Raw genomic sequence first — 17,022 nt, forward strand, 5'->3', positions numbered from 1 at the left:
AAAAAAAAAAAAAAAAAAAAAAAAAAAAAGAATTGTTCTGTTTGTATTGCTCTTAAATGGCACCATACTATATGTATGACCTTGCTTGCTTTCTCCCCTGCTCATTTTGTTGGGGGGTGGGTTCTGTTCTATTGTGGGGGTACAGAGGATTGAGATCAGGGGTTGCTTCAGCCTCCCAGAGTGCTACTAGGAGCTCTGTTCTTTTTTTCTTTTGGAGGGGTGAGAGTAGGATACTGGGAATCAAACTCAGGACCTCACGCTTTCCAGGCAGGCCCTGGGAGCTCTGTTCTTGTTAAAGTTATGGCCCTGGCTCACCAGTATCTCATAGATGCACCATGTTTATTTACCTACCAAAGGCTGTGGCTCCCTGGATGGATGTAATCAGGGGCCGACATTCCAGGTGGAGGGAGTGGCAGAAGCAAAGGCGTGGGCACAGGAAAGCTGGGAGGTGGCTGGGGACAGGCGAGGGCTTGGCAGGGGAGGTGGGGGAGATCCCATGCCTCGGGCGGGAATCTGGAGCTGGCTCCCTGGACATGGGCTCCCACTCAGGGCCGCCGCCACCCTCAATAATTCCACTTAGCCACTCTTACCATCCTCCCCCGGGGAGGCTTCTGTTGCTCTTTCCATTAATTGTCTCATTAATGACCCACTGGGGTCAAGTACCCATTGTTCTCTGGGCCAGGGGCAGCCTCCCTGGCTTTCTCCGGGGTGGGGGGCGGGGGGTGTAAACGTCTTTCCTTCCCCCGCTTTCCTTTGGCCCCCGGCCTTATCTAGTCCCTGCAGCCCGGCAGCTTCCTCCACCCACACCCTGCGCAGGGACTGGGCTGCCTGGCTCCCGCCCCGCCCTCCTCTTTCTGCCTGCCTCACTCAGCCTTCATTTATATGTAAGTCTCTTTCTATTTTTCTTTCTCTTGGAAAAAAGGTCTTTCCGGCTCTGTCCCCGGACATCTGTTGCCTGCTCTCCTCATGGGTACTGGATGTCCCTGTCTCTGTCGTCATGTGTCTCACTGCCGGTCTTCATAGGTGTCTTGGGTCTCTCTACAGATGGCCCTGTCTCTGTTACTGTCCCACTGTCACCATCTGTCTGTCTCTGCGGCCTCGTCACCTCTCTGGCTGGGTCTCCATGTGGGGATCTCTGCGCCATATGTGTGCGTGCCTGCTGCCTGTGTTTCCGTTTTTGTCTCTGATTCCGCTGCCTCTTTCTGTCTCCCTCCCTCTGTCCCTGTGTGTATCTCTGCCCGTCTCCCTCTCTCTTCTCTGGCTCACCTCCCTCTACCCTTCCCTCCTCCCTTTTGGGTCTTGGAACCCTCCTGATTGACTATTGTGCTGTTTCCAAGCCCTGCCTCCCAGCCAGCGCTCGCTCACCCACGGGGTCCCTGACACCTACATGGGTCAAACCGCCTCCCTCCCTCCTCTCTCCCTAGTTACAGCTCCAGCTTCCCCTGGATGACAGCCTCAGGGACATCGCAGCAAGAGTAGGCGTGAGGTCCCCTAGTGCCCAGACTTTAGGATTCATGCATCAGTGAAGTTAACAAAAAAAAAGGAGAGAACCAACAGATGATCAATGCTTCATTTTTCTCAGTAAGGATTTTTCTTAGATCATCAACTTCTTATTTCATAATAAAAAGAATATTTTAATGTCAAAACAAAAGCAGGAAAAACAAGATCCAGGAATGTACAATAGTTCTTAATTTTCATTTTAAATTAAGTTTAGACAAAGTCCATACATTTAGTGAAAACATTTGCTACACTGCTTTTTTTTCAAGTTTACATTTAAAAGTTAATGATGGATAAAAATAGCAGGTATTGGCCAGGTTCTCTTCTTGATTAGAAACCACTGGTCCTGCCCAGCCCCTCCCTGGCACCACAGAGACATGAGTGACCTTTACTGGTGGTAAAGAACAAAACCGGGACAGGACCTGGAAGCTCTCCTTGACCTCATGGGGCCCTTTCTTGCCCCACTGGTCTCAGCTAAGTGATGAAGGTGCCTCCCTGGGCATCAGGTACCAGCCTCCCTCGGTCCCAAGTCTTCCTCTGTGTGTCAGTGACGAAGCAACTTAACCTTCCCATGCTTCCACCCTTATTTGCAAAACAAGCAGAATGACAGCCAGCTCCTAGGGCTGCCCAACACATCCGCAATGTCTAGTGCTCCTTAGGGACTACTATTATCTGCAAGGAGCGGGCTGCTGAAGAAGACACCTATTTTGGTCGAGGCCACAGCCTGGGAAGGAAAGTAGAAGGGATCTGTGCCCTGTCTTACTCTGCCTGGCCTAACCCATGCGCCAGCTGGGAGCCCCTAGTCAGGGGCAGTAGTCAGCCTGGGGAGAAGCTGCTCTACTGGAAGACCCGAGGGGCTCTGGAGCCCGGAAAGGCTTCCTTGGAACACAGGGGACCCCTGGCAGGCATGGGATTGCGGCAGAGACCCCACGCAGCATGCTCAGGCAACCCCAAGCCCAGGAGCCAGCACTCTGTCATGGACACTGACGCTCCCAGCAGGAGCCAAAGTGAAGGTTCTACAAACGGCATCCCAGGTACCAGCAATGGAGCCCGGCAGAGGATGGTAGACGCCCATGATTGTGGGCACCATGTGGGGCCTTTAAGAGGTGTCCAGAAACTTTTGAGGTAAGACTTAGCAGGTTAGGTCAGAGGTCCTGAGCCAGCAGGTGAGAAGAGTTAGAGAAACTCTGGGTTCTGGTATAATTATGACTCCACTTACCATCAAGACCTGGCAGGCCCATTAGAATCAGACAAAATATTTCCTCCACACCTGCTCGGCCACAGTGTGTTGGCCAGGGGATGCAAAGACTGAAGGTGCAGGGGCTCACACAAGGCTCCTCTGGGGTCAGTCTTTGTCTACCTCTGAGGAGGGGCCAAATGCTTAGAGCCCTGAGCAAGGCCTGCCACGACATTTGCCACAAATGTTCCCAGGTAAGCACCACTAGAAAGGAAAGTAGAGGTAATTTGAAGGGAGAATGGGCAGGACCCAGGGACTTACTGGAGGATGGAGGATAGGTAAGGCACCTGGGCAGGTGGTGCCACCTGTCCGTGAGCAGGAAATGCAGGAGGCGAGCAGGGGAGCGCTGTCTTTCAGGCAGGGCTGGCTGAGTGTGAGGAGCATGTGCACTTCCAAGTGGAGCTGCTCAAGGGCAAGTACAGGTCCAGGAGGCAGGAGAAACACCAACAGACGGAGTCACTAGCTGGTGCAACAGGGTTGGTCTCAATCACAGTGGAATGTTTCACAGGGATCTAATGGAACACACTGGATGGAATGAAACAGAGGCCAGAAGAATAGAAAACAAGAATGGACAAGACAAGGCACATCACTTATTTGTTCATTCAGCAAGAAATGAACTATGTGGAAGCAACCCTTCTGCTCAATCTGATTTCTAGTCTCCAAGTGCAGAAGACTGAGATACCACATCACTTAGTGATAAGACCGACTGTGAAACACAGTAAGTGGAAGCTGGGTATGATGGTGCACACCTGTAATTCCAGCTACTTGGCATACTGAAGCAGGAGGACTCCAAGTTCAAGACCAGATAGGCAACTGAGTAAGATCTTGTCTCCAAATAAATTTTTAAAAAAGGCTGAGGATATAGTTAGTGGTAAAATATTTGCCTAGCAAGGCTCTGTATTTAATTCCCAGTATGGGGGTGGGGATAAAAAGTAAATGGCTTCTCTAAATTGGCATTACCAATACATGTAAATGATTTTAAATTGCCTATTAAAAGGAATTTCATATATACATACATCATAATTTATTCAGCGTTGGAAGAAATTCTTTAACACATGCTACAACATAGATGAACCCTGAGGACATTAGGTTATGTAAAATAAGCCAGACAAATACAACTATTTGGCTCCATTGATATGACATTCCTAGAGTAGTCAAATTCATAGACAAAAGGTAGAATGGTGGCCACCAGGGCCAGGAAGAGGGGGCAATGGGGAATTAGCGGACTTGGGGGTGCAGAGTTTGCTTTGCAAGGTGAACAAGAATTCAGGAAACTGATTATACAACTATGTGAATGTACTTACCACTACTGAACTATACACTTGAACACGGATACAATGGTGAATATTGTACGTATAATTTACCACAAATGAAAATCAATAGGAAAAAAGGAATTTCAGAATGGTTCATTGGAAAAAACTCAATACTGAAAAAGAAATCCACCCAAATCATAGTGATACTGAAAGGCTGAAAATGAAAAAAAGGGGAAAGATATACCAAGCAAATGTAACGAAAAAGCAAGCAAGGACTGTGGTCTTGATAGAACTCAGATCCAGCACTGCATGAAGATATGAGTCTGGAGTCCAGCAAGGCATCCAACAACACAGCAGCAGTTTCATAAAAACAAATTATAGGAAATGCAAGAAAAAATAGAAATGCTAGTAACAGGAAACTGATATACACGCTTTTCAGCCCAAGATGCTTCAGTGGTGAAAAATAAGGATGGAGAAAAGCAAAACAGCATAATTTGTAAAACACATTTCATATATACATATCAAAATGTGTACCCCCCCCCAAAAAAGAGAATACTTCAAGTGTACATCATGGAAACTGACCATTTGTTAGGACAAAGAAAGCCTCAGTGGCTTTTGAGGATATAAGCTCTGATATCAGTCTATCCCTAACTGCAGTCTCAGTCAATGGTTCCAATGGGATAAAGGAGGAACACCTTGAAAATTAAAGAGCAACAACCAAAGGTTCCTTATTGATGCTCTCAATACTACTGCTGTTGCAGCACTCACTGCTTTGCCATCATTTTGCTGACTATGGTTCTCCAACGTTACTTAGAGAAGTCGGTCAATCGGGGGGCTATGAATGTCATCTTCACTGTCTGTAAGTGCTACTACTTCTTCAGTGTTTACTATGTGATGACTACTATGCTATTTAGCTGCACTCTCACTAGAAATAGCTTTCTGATTATTTTGTAAGCCAAGAATTCAACTTCTCCTATATCCAGGCCCAGAAGAGTACTACATACAATCTGAGGAATTGCTCATATAGCACGCAAAGCTTCCCAGTTAGATGTGGGTCTGAAACCTCACTGCAGTGCTTACAGCTTTGACTGTCGGCAAGAAACACCCTTTCTGAACTTCAGTTTTCTCACATGTAAACACACAATGTAGGAACACATATAAAGGGTCTAGCATGGTGCCTGGTCCACGGTAAACATTCAATAGATATTAGCCTTGAGATTGCAGGAGGAAGAGTAGAATTTACCAGACAATCCTAGAATAGCAATGTTTTCTGTCTTAAAGAATTTTAAGTAGAAATATCTTCTAATGCATTTATTAAGAAGTATCATAGATATTAAGAATAAAATAAGTAATGGTAGATCCATATGCTCAATACTGCGCTGCAATAAAAGAATGAATTATATTTGTATGTACCCACATGGATAGATGGCCACAATTTTTTTTTTTTTTTGCCACAATTGTTTTTGGACCGAAAAAAACCAAACCAGAATATATGTACAGAGTATTTCCTTCCCCTCCTTTTAAACATTATTTATGCACACAGAAAAATCTGCAAGGATAGAAACCTAATTTTAAAGTGAGGTAAGACTGGAGGGTTTCAGTTTTAACTTTTTGTATTTATTTTTTAATTTCTAACACATGCACATCAAGAAAAAAAATAAAAACAGAAGAAGTCCTTTGCCTACGTTCTTCATAGGATTTTGAAAGCTGCTGAACTGACAGAGCAGGTTGTTAATTCTTCTGGCAAGTGAATTTCCACACCGAGTTTTTCCATGTGAAGGAGACTGTGGGAGGGAGACGGGGATGAATTACTCCAGCATCCGCATTACTTAGCACATCCAAACAGGTAGTCTCTTCGGCCCTACCGCCACTGCAGCCTTGACAGGCAGAGCAACAGAGAAACTCTTCCATAAATGTCAACTGAAATACAGCATTCAGCTGAAAGCCATTTGCTGAGCCGTCTGACTGCCCTGGCCTCGAGGTTTTCCTTTATTCATTTATCATGATACACGGCTTTGGCCAATATACACACAGGAGAGAAATTGTTGACATGTGGAACCCAAGTATAGAAAATCTTTCATTTTCCTCCTCATCTGTTCACCAAGTAAGTTTTTGTTTATTTAAAGACTACAGAGGATTTGGCTGTTAAGAACAAATGCCTTTGGAGTGGAGTTACAACATAATTGATATATCATTTCCTCTGTTTATTAAAAAAAAAAGTTCTTTGAGAAGAACATTTGCAGTGAGTAGGGGACTCCAGCCACTCACAAAAGACTGTAGCAAAGCCGTGTGGCTTGCTCCAAAAGGGGCTCCTTCATTGCTCTGCCTATCTCTGTTTCCTGGCTGACTTCCGATAGACTGCAAGATGGTCACTAAGGGCTGGTGAAGACAGATAAACCAAGCGGCAGCTTATGTTAGTTCCTTTCATCCTTGACCTAATCCTGACCTAAATTTTCACTAGTTATTTCAAGCAGGTTCTACCAGGATAAGCAGGAGTACAACCTTTTATTACCTCTGTACAGAACAAAGACTGGAGGGAGTAAAACAGCAAGCAGAAGGCAGATGCTGCTTCAAGGGAACTCAGCCAGTCCCTGCTGCGGCCACAGTGGCTCCATGAAGGTAGACACCCAGTAGAACCAGCACATATCTTCTTCCCCAAGACACTATAGATAACAATCTAGTTCGGTAAACTAGGCACTGTTCAAAGACCACGTCTTACTCATTTTTTAATTCCCAGGCCACAGTACAGTAACTGACAAATGACTAGTGCTTACTAAATGTTTACCAAGGTGGCAGATCCCGAACATGTGAGGTTTTGGGAACATGGTGTGCCAAGAGGCCAGGGAAGCTCAGTGCAATAGTTCCCCCATGACCTCCCCCTAAGTACCTCTTTATCTGTATCTTTTATAATAAACTGGCTCAGTAAACATGTTTCCAAGTTCTGTGAGCTGTCCTAGTAAATTAACTCAGTCAAAGGTGGGGACTGGGAACCCAGTTTGTAGCTGGTCAGTCAGAAATGTAAGTGGCCCAGAGTCACAATTGGTATCAAAAGTGGAGGCAGTTTTGTGGGGCTGAGCCCACAATCCATGGGACCAACACTACCTCCAGGTAGACAGCATCAGAATTAAATTACAGTATAAGACACCCAGTAGGTATCCACGGCAGAAGTGCTTGGTGTGTGGGGAAAAGTCTCACACCTCTGGTCACAGAAGTGTTCTGTGTTGAGTGTGAGCGTATAGTCTGAAAACAGTTGTTTATTTCTTCTGCCATTAGTGAGCAGAGACTTTAGAATCAGGTCTCAATCTGAATCCCAGCCTCGCCACTTGCTAGCTGCATAACCCTGAGCAAGAAGCCTCGCTTCTTTGTAATATGAAACTGACAGTGAATAATGAAAGCCCTCTACCACTTTCCAGCTTTGTTACTTTGGAAAGATTATCTACCTAACACTGTCAAGTCTCAGTTCTCCTATTTGTAAATGGCAATAATACACACTTGTCAAATTTACTGTGAAGATTACCAATAATGCCCAGAACAAAATCTAGTTCATGATACCTATATAATGAGTGAATAAATGAATGAATGAAAAAAAAAAAAATTGGGGGGAAAATCTCACTTAACCAAGCACCCAAAGATGGGCCATAATTAACCACTTTTCTGTTGATAGGCAGGCCCTGGGGAAAAGTATCTCACTATCAAGTAAATATCACTATAAATATCAAGGACAAAAATTAAGAATGGAAAATGATAGTGTTAACAAGAGAAATAAAAGGAAAAAAGCATTTGTAGCGTAGCTACTGCATGTAATTTATTCACAACACAAATACAGGAATACCTATGTGTTCCAGGCATTATGCTAAAATACAGAATAATTAGCAAAAAAGAATCATCAGGGTTCAAATAAAAGCAGGAGACTGAGCTATGAGAGCCAATATTGAGCTCTGGGTTGGGGTGGGGAGAACACTTCCCACAGGATGTGACATCGAGACGAAAAGGACTGGCCTGTGAGGATGGCAGAGTGGTTCAGGCAGAGAGCACAGCATGCATGAAGATGGCCCAGAGACAAAAGCACTAGTCTTGTTTTATATACAGGTTCTTAGAGATCATCCATCCAGGCCAACTCTGTCTTTTCCACCTTTGTGGCTGTTATTCTTTCCAATTTATTCCGATTTTAGCACTTGGTGGAAATGAGCCTCTAGCAAAGCAGTCCAGTCACAGGCGAAAGCTGATGTCACTGTGAGCAGAGTTTAAAATCAGGGACAGAGCCTGACCGTCTGAAGGGGAGATGCTCGAGGTGATGAGCAGATGGAGCTAAGTTGCCGATGGTCCCAATCCCTTGGCGACATCACTAAGGCAAATGCCTGAGTAAAGATCTTCTGCCAGCAGCGGATGCTCTCTGAGGGCCACCTTATTAGAAGGCTCAGAGCAGAAAGAGGGAGGCAGGGCAAGGAGGAAGAGAATGACAAGTCTGAGTGTTCCACTGGAAGGCTGGGCCTCCTGTGAACTCACAGCACTGTGCCGGCCTTCCCCACGAATGGAGTGGGTGAGAGATGGGGCCAATTTGCCACCTGTGGGATCCACCAAAACCTGGGCTCTGAAGTGTGGCTGGGCTTGCTGGACTTTCATCCAAGGAGTTCTTTGGTTTTCACTGCCAGATGCCTGTCCAGTTCTGCCATGGTGTCATCGGCCATCTGGCTGATCTGCAAGAATACACAGTGAGACAGTCTGATAACTGGGCCACTGAAGGATAGGAGGATAAACGCACCAGAAATGTGAAAGGGTTTATGTGGGAAATAATAATAGTGACAAAAGTTCACATGAATGGAGTGCCAGCCAGGCACTATACTAAGAACTTTACACATACATTCTTACTTTGGCTCCCAAAAGCAACCCCATGAGATAACTATTATTATCCGCATTTTGCACATAAGGAAACTGAAAGTTAGGTCGCTTATTCAGGACACAAGCTAGAAAGTTGCAATGCCAACATTTAATCCATGGTAATGATTCCACAGCCAATAGTCTACGAAACAGAGAAGGGGCCTATTTGTCTCTCATGAGCCTTCAGAACACCTTACACCTCAGTCACTCTGCTACAGAAACCCTTTAGAAGAACCAATAAAAAGAATATTAAGATCTCAAGAGTTAAGCAGAAAAAAAAAAGCCTTGAAAAAGGATGAAGTACATCATGTTAACAAACATGGAAAGTTCAATAGACACTGAAGAAATGCAAATTGAAACAAGATACAGTTCAGCTATCATAGTTAGCAAAATTTGATATTGTGGTTTTTAATTACAATATTCAATGCCAACAAGCTACAGTGAAATGGGTAAGCTCGTGTATCACTGATAGGAATTCAAACTGATGCAAATGTTCACGCCATCCAACCCGTGAAACTTCTCAACTGAAAAATTACCACATGAACAGGATCTGAAAATTTTAAGTTCTATAATGCAAATATATTTATCCTAGCTTTATTTTTAATAATGAAAAATCAGAAAACCTGAAGGTACAGAATGGGGAAGCAGTTGAACACATACAGTCATTAAAAATGATTAAGATATGTAGAGGATGTACACCTGAATAACATTCCAGTAACTATTCCTGAAATATTTAAATGATTTATAACAAGCATGGGTTACATCTGTAATCAGAAAAAAAGTATCTGCTTCAATAATGTTTCAGGATATTTATAATACTATGGAGACATGCTCATATCATCCTTCAAAAACAAGATTCAAAATTCTGTATATCTGTAGAAGATATGATCTACAAAATACGTGAACAAAAAATTGTGTAGTTTTTAAAACGTGGAAGGAAATTTGCCAAAATACTACCAGTGGTTAACTTTAAGTGATGGGAAGATAGGAAATGTATCAGTAATGTCAGTATCTGTCACATCTCACCTAGGACCTAGCACAAAGCGAGTTCTGAGGAAATATTTACTAAGTGAGTAATAATCAGTGCTTTCTGGGTTTCTTTATATTTTCAAATTTTCTGCAGTAAGCCACATACCCTCTAAGGGTGTAACATGAAACAATGTAACCTGGTAGGCGCTGAGCTTCCCTCCTACATCTCAATGAGACTAGAGGAAGCTTAGGAAGCTTAGAGGGTGGCAGCATGGTGCCCGGGATCTGCACCCTCAGCAGCACAGCAACTGTTTGACATCTTTATTTGCCAACCACAAGCCTTGGCCAGGAATCAGGAACTAAAGGCACTGGAAAGAGCAGAAACTGAACAGGACATGCAACAATTAGTCCCAGGAAGGCAGCCAGGCTCTTGCCATAGCAACAGCTGGACATCTTTCAGCTGGAAAGGCAAAGTTCCTAGAGCTGTCAGACACTCTGGAAGGGTAGCTGGACTCAAGAATGGCACTTGGTCTCTCTTCACTGAGCCAGCCACAAACCCCTGAGATGCTTCTGTCCCTAGCCGGGTAAGGCATGGTGCCCAGCGCCAGCAGGCTGTCAGCAGAGGAGAGCTAGAAACAGCACTGAGGGTAGTCTGGGCACAGGGATGGAGAGGGAGGGAAGGCAGAGTATCCAAGGTAAGAATGTGATGACGTGGGGCGGCCATGTGCAAGTCACTTTCCCACTCTGAGTTGCAGTTTCCTCATCTATCAAAAGAAGGTGCCAGTCCCTTGCTCAGAGTACTTATGAGAGTTAAACAAAACTGTGACCATACAAGTGCATTTTAAACTCATTATTTGCTATTCAAGTGTTAGCTGTGTTACTATGACTTTTACTATTACTTCCTGACTTCTTTTCAAATTAAGCAGTGAAAACATTTACTAAGTTTTTACCATATTACTGGCACAAGGCATCTTTGGGAACAGTCTATGGGCAGGTTCACCTTTTCAATCTTCATCAGACTTCTGACAACACTAATGATTAACAGCAACGAATTCCCACTTCCTAAGTACGTACTTACTACACTTAGATACTGAGCTAACACTTTTCTATGCGTAACTGCACTTAATCCCCACAATATATGAAATATTGGTATCTCTTTTTAATATATCATGAACATTATTTCACCTGCCTGTTATATCATAATCTCTGCCCCACATAAGTGTTTTGTTTCTGTTACTTCATTTAAATCTAACCACTTCACATCACCTGTATAAAGCACATGCAATAGGGACCAACCATCCCGGTTTATAAAGAAGTAAACCAAGCCATAGTACATTAACTGCTCTGCCTAAGATCACATCAACAGTCAGTGGTATGGCTGAGCCAAGAACTCACCACCTCTGCCAGCCAATCTGGTGCTCCTACTCCCTTTGGGGCCACACAGCACCTGGCCTGGTCCTTCCTTATGTCAGTCAGGCTGTGACAGTCAATGAAAGAGTCAATCTCAGAGCCTTTAAAGTCGAAGTTCAGGAAATGAGTGAGATGAACAAACAGGACGAAAATTACCTAAGACCAGTGGCCATGCAAGTGACTTTCTAAGTATACTATGTCATCCATCCTGTGGGACAGGCAGCGTTGGTCCTAGTTTAGTGAGCAAAGATGCTCAGGAGAGTGAAGCTATTTGCTGACTACCACAGCTGAGAAGTAAAAGGGCTAGGGTTTGAATCCAGGCCTGTCTGAATCCAGAGGAAGAGCCCTTTCCATTTCCATGTGCTATCTCATAAAAGACAGTATTACCACCACCATCACTGTGGTCATTATGGTCACATTTGCTAGGCAGGGCCAGAAGGGGGATGGCAGGGACACAGAATGCAGTTCCAGGGCAGGTCCGCACATATCAGCCTTGCAGAGGCCCAGCTCATCCACTGCCTGCTGCCGGGTCTGGCTGGAGCCCTCTCTCCTTTAGTCCACTAGCAGCACCCAGCTTTGCTGACTTCTCAGAGACAGAAGGCAGTGAAAGGATCTTGGCCTGAGTTTCTGGTGGTTTCTGCCAACTGCTTTAATGTTCAGCAGGCTCATTTACAGCAAACTAAAGTGAAGGTGAAACAGCAGGCTGGCAGATGTCAGAGTCCTGAGCAGAAAGGCCCTAGTTCTTGTTCAGCAGAGCTGGCTAGGGTGGAGGGTTGGTCAGTTTGGAGGGGTGAAGAAAGTTTAGGAGTCAGACACAATGGCAGAGACAGAACTACAACTAAAATCACTTCATTTTTCCACATGAAAAATGAAAAAAATGTTAAAATAAAGTTTTAAAATATCTGACCTCAAAATAATTTTGGAAACAAATTTTTAAAAAATCACAAAAAACTAAAATAAAGATACCTATTTTGATATGTATAAGCTGCCAATTATTTTATGTATGTGACTTTCCATTACAAAAATGGAATCATAAGAGGCCAGGGGTGGTGCCAGGTACATGCCTATAATTCCAGCATTCAGGAGGCTGAGGCAAGAGCATCTCTGTGAGTTCAAGGCCAGCCTGGGCTACAAAGTGAGCTCAACGCCTGCCTGCACTGCATAGTGAAACCCTGTCTAAAAAAAACACCAAAAAAAAAAAAAGGAATCACAAACCACCATTTTTAAACAATAAATTATAGGTCAGGTGTGGTGGTGCATGCCTGTAATCCCAGCACTCTGGAGTAGCTGAGGCAGACGGATCACATGTTTGAGACCAGCCTGGGCAATATAAGAGACTTACACCCTGTCTCAAAATAAAAATTTGCAATGTTTGGGATATAGCTCAGTGTAAAGGCCCTGTACTCAAACCCCAGTACAGCAAAATAAAACAACAACAAAAATTAATTCTAAAAATTTCTGGTTTTTTTGTGCATGTGTGCATGGTACTAGAAATTGAACTCAGGGCCTTGTACATGCTAGGCAAGTGCTCTACCACTGAGCTACACCCTCAGCTCTGTATTACATTTTTACGACTGTCTTTCTAACAGATTCTAATGAATGCAAATAAAACAATTATTTTCCCACCATCAAAAATTTACACTACTAGCTTTCTATTATTATGCATAATACATCAATGAACATCCCTGTATATAAGATTCTTGACAAATTATTTTGGATAAATTCCTAAGTTACTGAATCAGGAATGTACAGATTTTGATACATACTGCCTTATTATCCTCTAGAAAAGTTATATAGATTTATATAAAAATAACCTTTTCTGTAGAGCATGGAAATAAAAGTAGTACTTCTAAGATAATCAACATTTTAGACTCACATTAAAAATTCTAGGGCTGGGGATGTAGCCCAGTGGCACAGTGCCTACCTGGCAAGGGTAAAGTCATGAGTTCAATTCTTGGTACCAAAATAAAATAAAATGAAAATTCCAGGTTCAAGTGTTAGAAGTTAGAAAAAGCAAAAAATGTGAAATACACACTTTCTAAAATCCCTAAATGATTTAAGTAGTAAATATTAAGAACCTTAAAAATATGCATTTCTTCTGTTCAGTAATTCCACGCTTGGGAAGTCCTATTCTAAGGTAATATAAAGGCTTATACCTAAAGAGGAACTGCCCTAAGAAGCCCCCTGGGCCATGCCCTGAATGCAAAGGAGACCACTGGAGATCAGTCTGCCCTCTGAAGCGGAGGCCCCAGAGCTCACACCCCTCCTACCAGTTAGTCCAACAGGAATGAGGGGGCCCAGGGCATACTCTGCCTTCTCCCTCTGGCCAGACTGTCATCTCCATGGATGAGCCCCGGGGAATCATGACTATAGAGGAAAAAGAAAACAGCCTGTTGCTAGACACAGGTGCAAGTCTCTCGGTCCCCTTTTCAATCCTGGCCTTCCTTTCAGCCGTCACACCTCAGTGACAGGAGTCACTGGTGAGGAGGTAATACACTATTTTTCTCAACCCTTAGGCTGTAACTACTTGTTAGATCTTTCTTGCGTACCTCTGTCTTCCTGAGAAACCACTTTGAAGATACCACCACGTGTTTCAGCAGCCACTGATATTTCCCTACTAATCTGTTCATAACTCTGTAATGTTTGTATTGTTCTTATGCTATTTCATAAATGGATGTATGTTTATTACTATGTGTTTCCTACAACAACCATTGAGAATAGTCAATGATTATTCAATTGGTCACTCATATATAGCTCTATTTCTTTTCTTTAGAAACCAATTTGAAGGTACCAAAGTATAGTACAACAACCATTGATAATCTCCTACCACTTTTGTTTGTAACTCACTATTATTTGTCTATTTGTTTTCCTGAGAAACTATCTTATAGATAACGATATGTAAAACAACAACCATTGATAATTTCCTACCACTTTGTCTGTAATTCGGTAAGCCCCCCATTACTGTTATCCTTCTTTTACTCTTTAAAATAAAATTTAAAGAAGAAATATAAAGGCTTATAATTCATTGTCACTTTATTTATAATATAAAGATTAAAACAAAATAAATGTACAAAAAGAGGGATTCTAAAAATGAACCATATAAGATCAATTATTTAGCAGGCCTTAGAAATAACCATTCACAAAATGTTTTTCAAGACATAAAAAAATGCTAATGGCTTTAATGCCAAGTAGAAAGTTAAAAGTTGGATGCAAAAGTGTATATATACTCTGTGTAGTCAAACACAGTTTAAAACTGTGTAGTGTTAAAAAAAAAAAAAATTCCAAAACATGAAGAGCAGCTGCTCTGCAATGTGAGCTTACGGGATGAATTTCTTCCCTATTTTTAAACAGTTTTCTGTATTTTACATTTTCAGTAATAAGCAGACATTACTTTGATAATCAGGAATAAAAGTAAACAAACAAAATTTTTATAGGCATTGAAGCAATAATCAGCTGAACCGTTGTTTATATAAAAAACAAAAAAAACAGTACCATAAACTCTAGGTTGGGGCCTTCCGATGGAAAAAGAACAAAATGAAGAGCACACAAGGCTGTTTCCTACCCAAACTTTTCCCCATTTGACAGTAAACCGAAGTACTAACAATACAGGAGGAACTAACATTTAAGTGACAGTATCTTTAACAGAATGCTTACCCTGGGAAGATAAATACAGCACACAGTATGATAAATATGCTGCCAGGGTGCCTGAAGGACTGCCCCAAAATGCTAACGATCATCTCTATACGATGAGATTTCAATGAGTTTCTTCATTCTTGTTTACAATAAACATATACTAATTTAGTGACAGAAAAACTAATAAAGCTCTTTCCACTATGAAAAAATAAAAGCAAAAAGTACTAGAAAAAAAAACATCTAATCTGAAGAGGACAGTGAAAGGCCAATGCTAACAAATGAAGGATTCCAGCAGGGTCTTTGTCAAGCGGATTAACTGACCATTCTTCACTTTTCAAGGAGCCTAGCTGACTCTGGTCCCTGAAGCAGATGCCCTAACTGCTGAGTAAAGAATACCTGCTAGGTCCACAGGCTTATACCAGGAAGCAATAAAAACACACAGCATGCATTGCACAGGCAGAATTCCTTAGGAAATGTACAAGAAGCTGGTCCAGCTGGGGTGAGGGCCAGGGCCCTAACTATTTTGAGGCCTGATCTGTGCTCAGAAAAGGCCAGCCTTGGCAGGTGTGATGGTGTATGCTTGTAATCTTAGTACTCTGGGAGGCTGAGGCAGGAGACTGACAAATTCCAGCCCAGCCTAAGCATTTTAGTAATTTAGTGAGACTCTCAAAACAATAAAAAGAGCTGAAGATGCAGCAAGAATGAAAACAAAAAGACATGAATGAAAGAAAGTAAGTCAGCCTAAACTATAAAACTCCTCCTTGAGCTGATGCTAGGAAAGAGGGCAGAAAGATAGCAAGTGAGCTTTGAGGGTTTAAGTGTGAAGTATTCCAAGGATGCTTTTGAGACAGAGTCTCACTCTGTTGTTCAGGCTACCCTTGAACTCACTATGAAGTTCAAGTTGGCCTCAAACTCAAGAAAATCCTCCTGCCTCAGCCTCCTAAGTACCTGGCCTTTCAAGGGTACTTTCAAGCATCCCAGAGAAACCCTTCAAGGTAGAAATTACCAATCTCTTTTTATAGGGGAGTGGGGTGGGGTGGGGGAGCCAAGAGTCAATAGCTTTCGCGAGGTCACTGGACATCAACAAAGAATAGTATTTTTTTTTTTTTTTTTACATGATAAGGCTTCTAGGTCCTTATCTTGCACATGTATATTTGCAGAATTACATGTGAAGCTTTTTAAACACATACACTCCTAGGCAGACATACAAAATCAGAAAATGCAGGAGCAAGGCCCAGGAATCCAGGTAATATTCTTCCCAGGTGACTTGTGGCTGGCCTACAACTAGCCTTCTACTTGGCAGTCCAGAAGGAAAGCAGCTGGTCACCTTCTGCCTAGCTTCAAACTGCTTTCCTTGCTCTGACCTATTCCTTCTTGACTGCCCATCCTGCCCATGCTCCAGTCCAACTTCATAACATGATGCTTCTACTGAGAGTAGGGGGCTTTGGAGCCTATCAAGCCCTTTACAGTACACTAAACACCAATAATTCTATCTCCTAAATGCTGGTAAATTCACCTCCTTACCTCTCTCCTCACCTGGCATGGCTCAGGCTATCATCACCTCCTGGCTGGATTTCTGCACCAGTCTTCCTGGTCACTGTGCCTCCAGTCTTGCTCCCTACAGTCTGTTTTCTACCATGCCACCATAATCATCTTTCATAAACTCCTCAGTATCTGAAAATATTTTTCAGATAATCTGAAATGATCTCTTCACTATCTGAAAAAAATTTTTTTTCAAGAAATTTACTATGATGATGCTGGGCATGGTGGCACATGCCTATAATCCCAGCACTCAGGAGGCTGAGGCAGGAGGATCCCTGTGAGTTTGATGCCAGCTTGGGCTGTGTAGTGAATCCAGGCCAGCCTAAACTACATGGCAAGACCCTGTCTCAAAAAAAGAAAAAAGAAAAAAAAAAAGGAAGAAAGAAATTACCATATGAAAATCTCTTGGGATGCATTTAAAAAACTCCTGGCCCCTACCATATACTCATTGGTTAATCTTTGGGAGTGGGGCTTCAGGTACCTGTATTTTTTTTTTTTTTTTTTTTTTTACGGGGAATCAATTTCAGGACTTTGTGCTTGCCAGGCAGGCGCTGATGCTGCTGAGCTATATCCCCGGCCCTGGGTACCTGTATTTTTATAAGC

General features: G+C 42.8%; 1 protein-coding gene across 1 annotated transcript in view; it reads right to left on the reverse strand.

The window, feature by feature from the left end:
- Positions 1-7,766: 7,766 nt before the first annotated feature.
- Positions 7,767-17,022, reverse strand: part of Mrrf (mitochondrial ribosome recycling factor) — a 50,380-nt gene continuing 41,124 nt past the window's right edge. Inside the window, exon 7 of the mRNA XM_005382537.1 lies at positions 7,767-8,684. Coding sequence (XP_005382594.1) covers positions 8,607-8,684 — 78 coding nt within the window. The 3' untranslated portion in view covers positions 7,767-8,606. The remainder of the gene's footprint in view (positions 8,685-17,022) is intronic.

This window comes from Chinchilla lanigera, unplaced genomic scaffold (assembly GCF_000276665.1).
Source record: "Chinchilla lanigera isolate Chin_1 unplaced genomic scaffold, ChiLan1.0 scaffold00018, whole genome shotgun sequence".
Classification (NCBI taxonomy): Eukaryota; Metazoa; Chordata; class Mammalia; order Rodentia; family Chinchillidae; genus Chinchilla; species Chinchilla lanigera.